Genomic DNA, 1032 nt, shown 5'->3' with positions numbered 1-1032 from the left:
ACCCTATATGCAACCCCACAGCTGAGGCCTCTCTCCCGCCCCAGGGCATCGTGGATGAGGTGCGCCAGTCCACCCAGCTGATGCTGAACCAGCTCATCCAGCAGCTCCGCACCAACATCCAGCTACCCGCCTGCCTGCGGGTCATCGGCTACCTGCGGCGCATGGACGTCTTCACGGAGGCCGAGCTGCGCATCAAGTTTCTGCAGGCGCGGGACACCTGGCTGCGCTCCATCCAGGCCTCCATCCCCGACGACGACCCCTACTTCCACATCACCAAGACCATTGAGGCCTATCGCGTCCACCTCTTCGACATCGTCACCCAGTATCGTGCCATCTTCTCTGATGAGGAGCCACTCCTGCCCACCGAGGGGCAGGCCCTCAATGAGGGGGCCATCTTCCACAGCTGGGTGCTGCAGAAGGTCTCCGAGTTCCTGCGGACACTGGAGCACAATCTCCAGCGTGGCGTCGGGGGTCGCCTGGACTCGCTGCTAGGGCAGTGCATGTACTTCGGCCTCTCCTTCAGCAGGGTGGGGGCCGATTTCCGTGGGCAGCTGGCCCCCCTCTTCCAGCAGATGGCTGCCTCCTCTTTCAGGAAGGCGGTGGAGGAGGCGGTGGAGAAGTTCCGGGAGGAGATGAATTCCTACACGCTCATCTCCGCCCCAGCCGTCCTGGGGGGCAGCACAGGCGTGCCGGTGCCCGCAGCCCAGCCGGGGACGCTGCAGCCACCCATGGTGCTGCTGGACTTCCCGCCCCTCGCCTGCTTCCTCAATGGCCTCCTTGTTGCTTTCAATGACCTCCGGCTCTGCTGCCCCGTCGCCCTGGCCCAGGACATCACCGCCTGCCTGGAGGATGCACTCAGCGAGGTGAGGAACTGGTGGATGGAGCTGTGCCTTCTCCTGGGAGAAGATGGGGATGGGCTCACCCTGCCCTGAGTATTCATAGGATAGAATCATTGAATCGTTTAGGTTGAAAAGACCTTTAAGATGATCGAATCCAACCGCTAACGTATCCCTGCCAAGCCCACCACTAAAC

The 1032-nt window shown here is 62.2% G+C and overlaps 1 protein-coding gene across 1 annotated transcript in view; it reads left to right on the top strand.

The window, feature by feature from the left end:
- Positions 1 to 1032, top strand: part of COG8 (component of oligomeric golgi complex 8) — a gene marked incomplete at its 3' end in the record, with an annotated part of 2295 nt that overhangs the window by 267 nt on the left and 996 nt on the right. The window contains exon 2 of the mRNA XM_009696870.1: positions 29 to 863. Coding sequence (XP_009695172.1) covers positions 29 to 863 — 835 coding nt within the window. The remainder of the gene's footprint in view (positions 1 to 28; positions 864 to 1032) is intronic.

This window comes from Cariama cristata, unplaced genomic scaffold (assembly GCF_000690535.1).
Source record: "Cariama cristata isolate BGI_N322 unplaced genomic scaffold, ASM69053v1 scaffold9893, whole genome shotgun sequence".
Lineage (NCBI taxonomy): Eukaryota > Metazoa > Chordata > Aves > Cariamiformes > Cariamidae > Cariama > Cariama cristata.
This window is presented reverse-complemented; position numbering and strand designations above follow the sequence as displayed.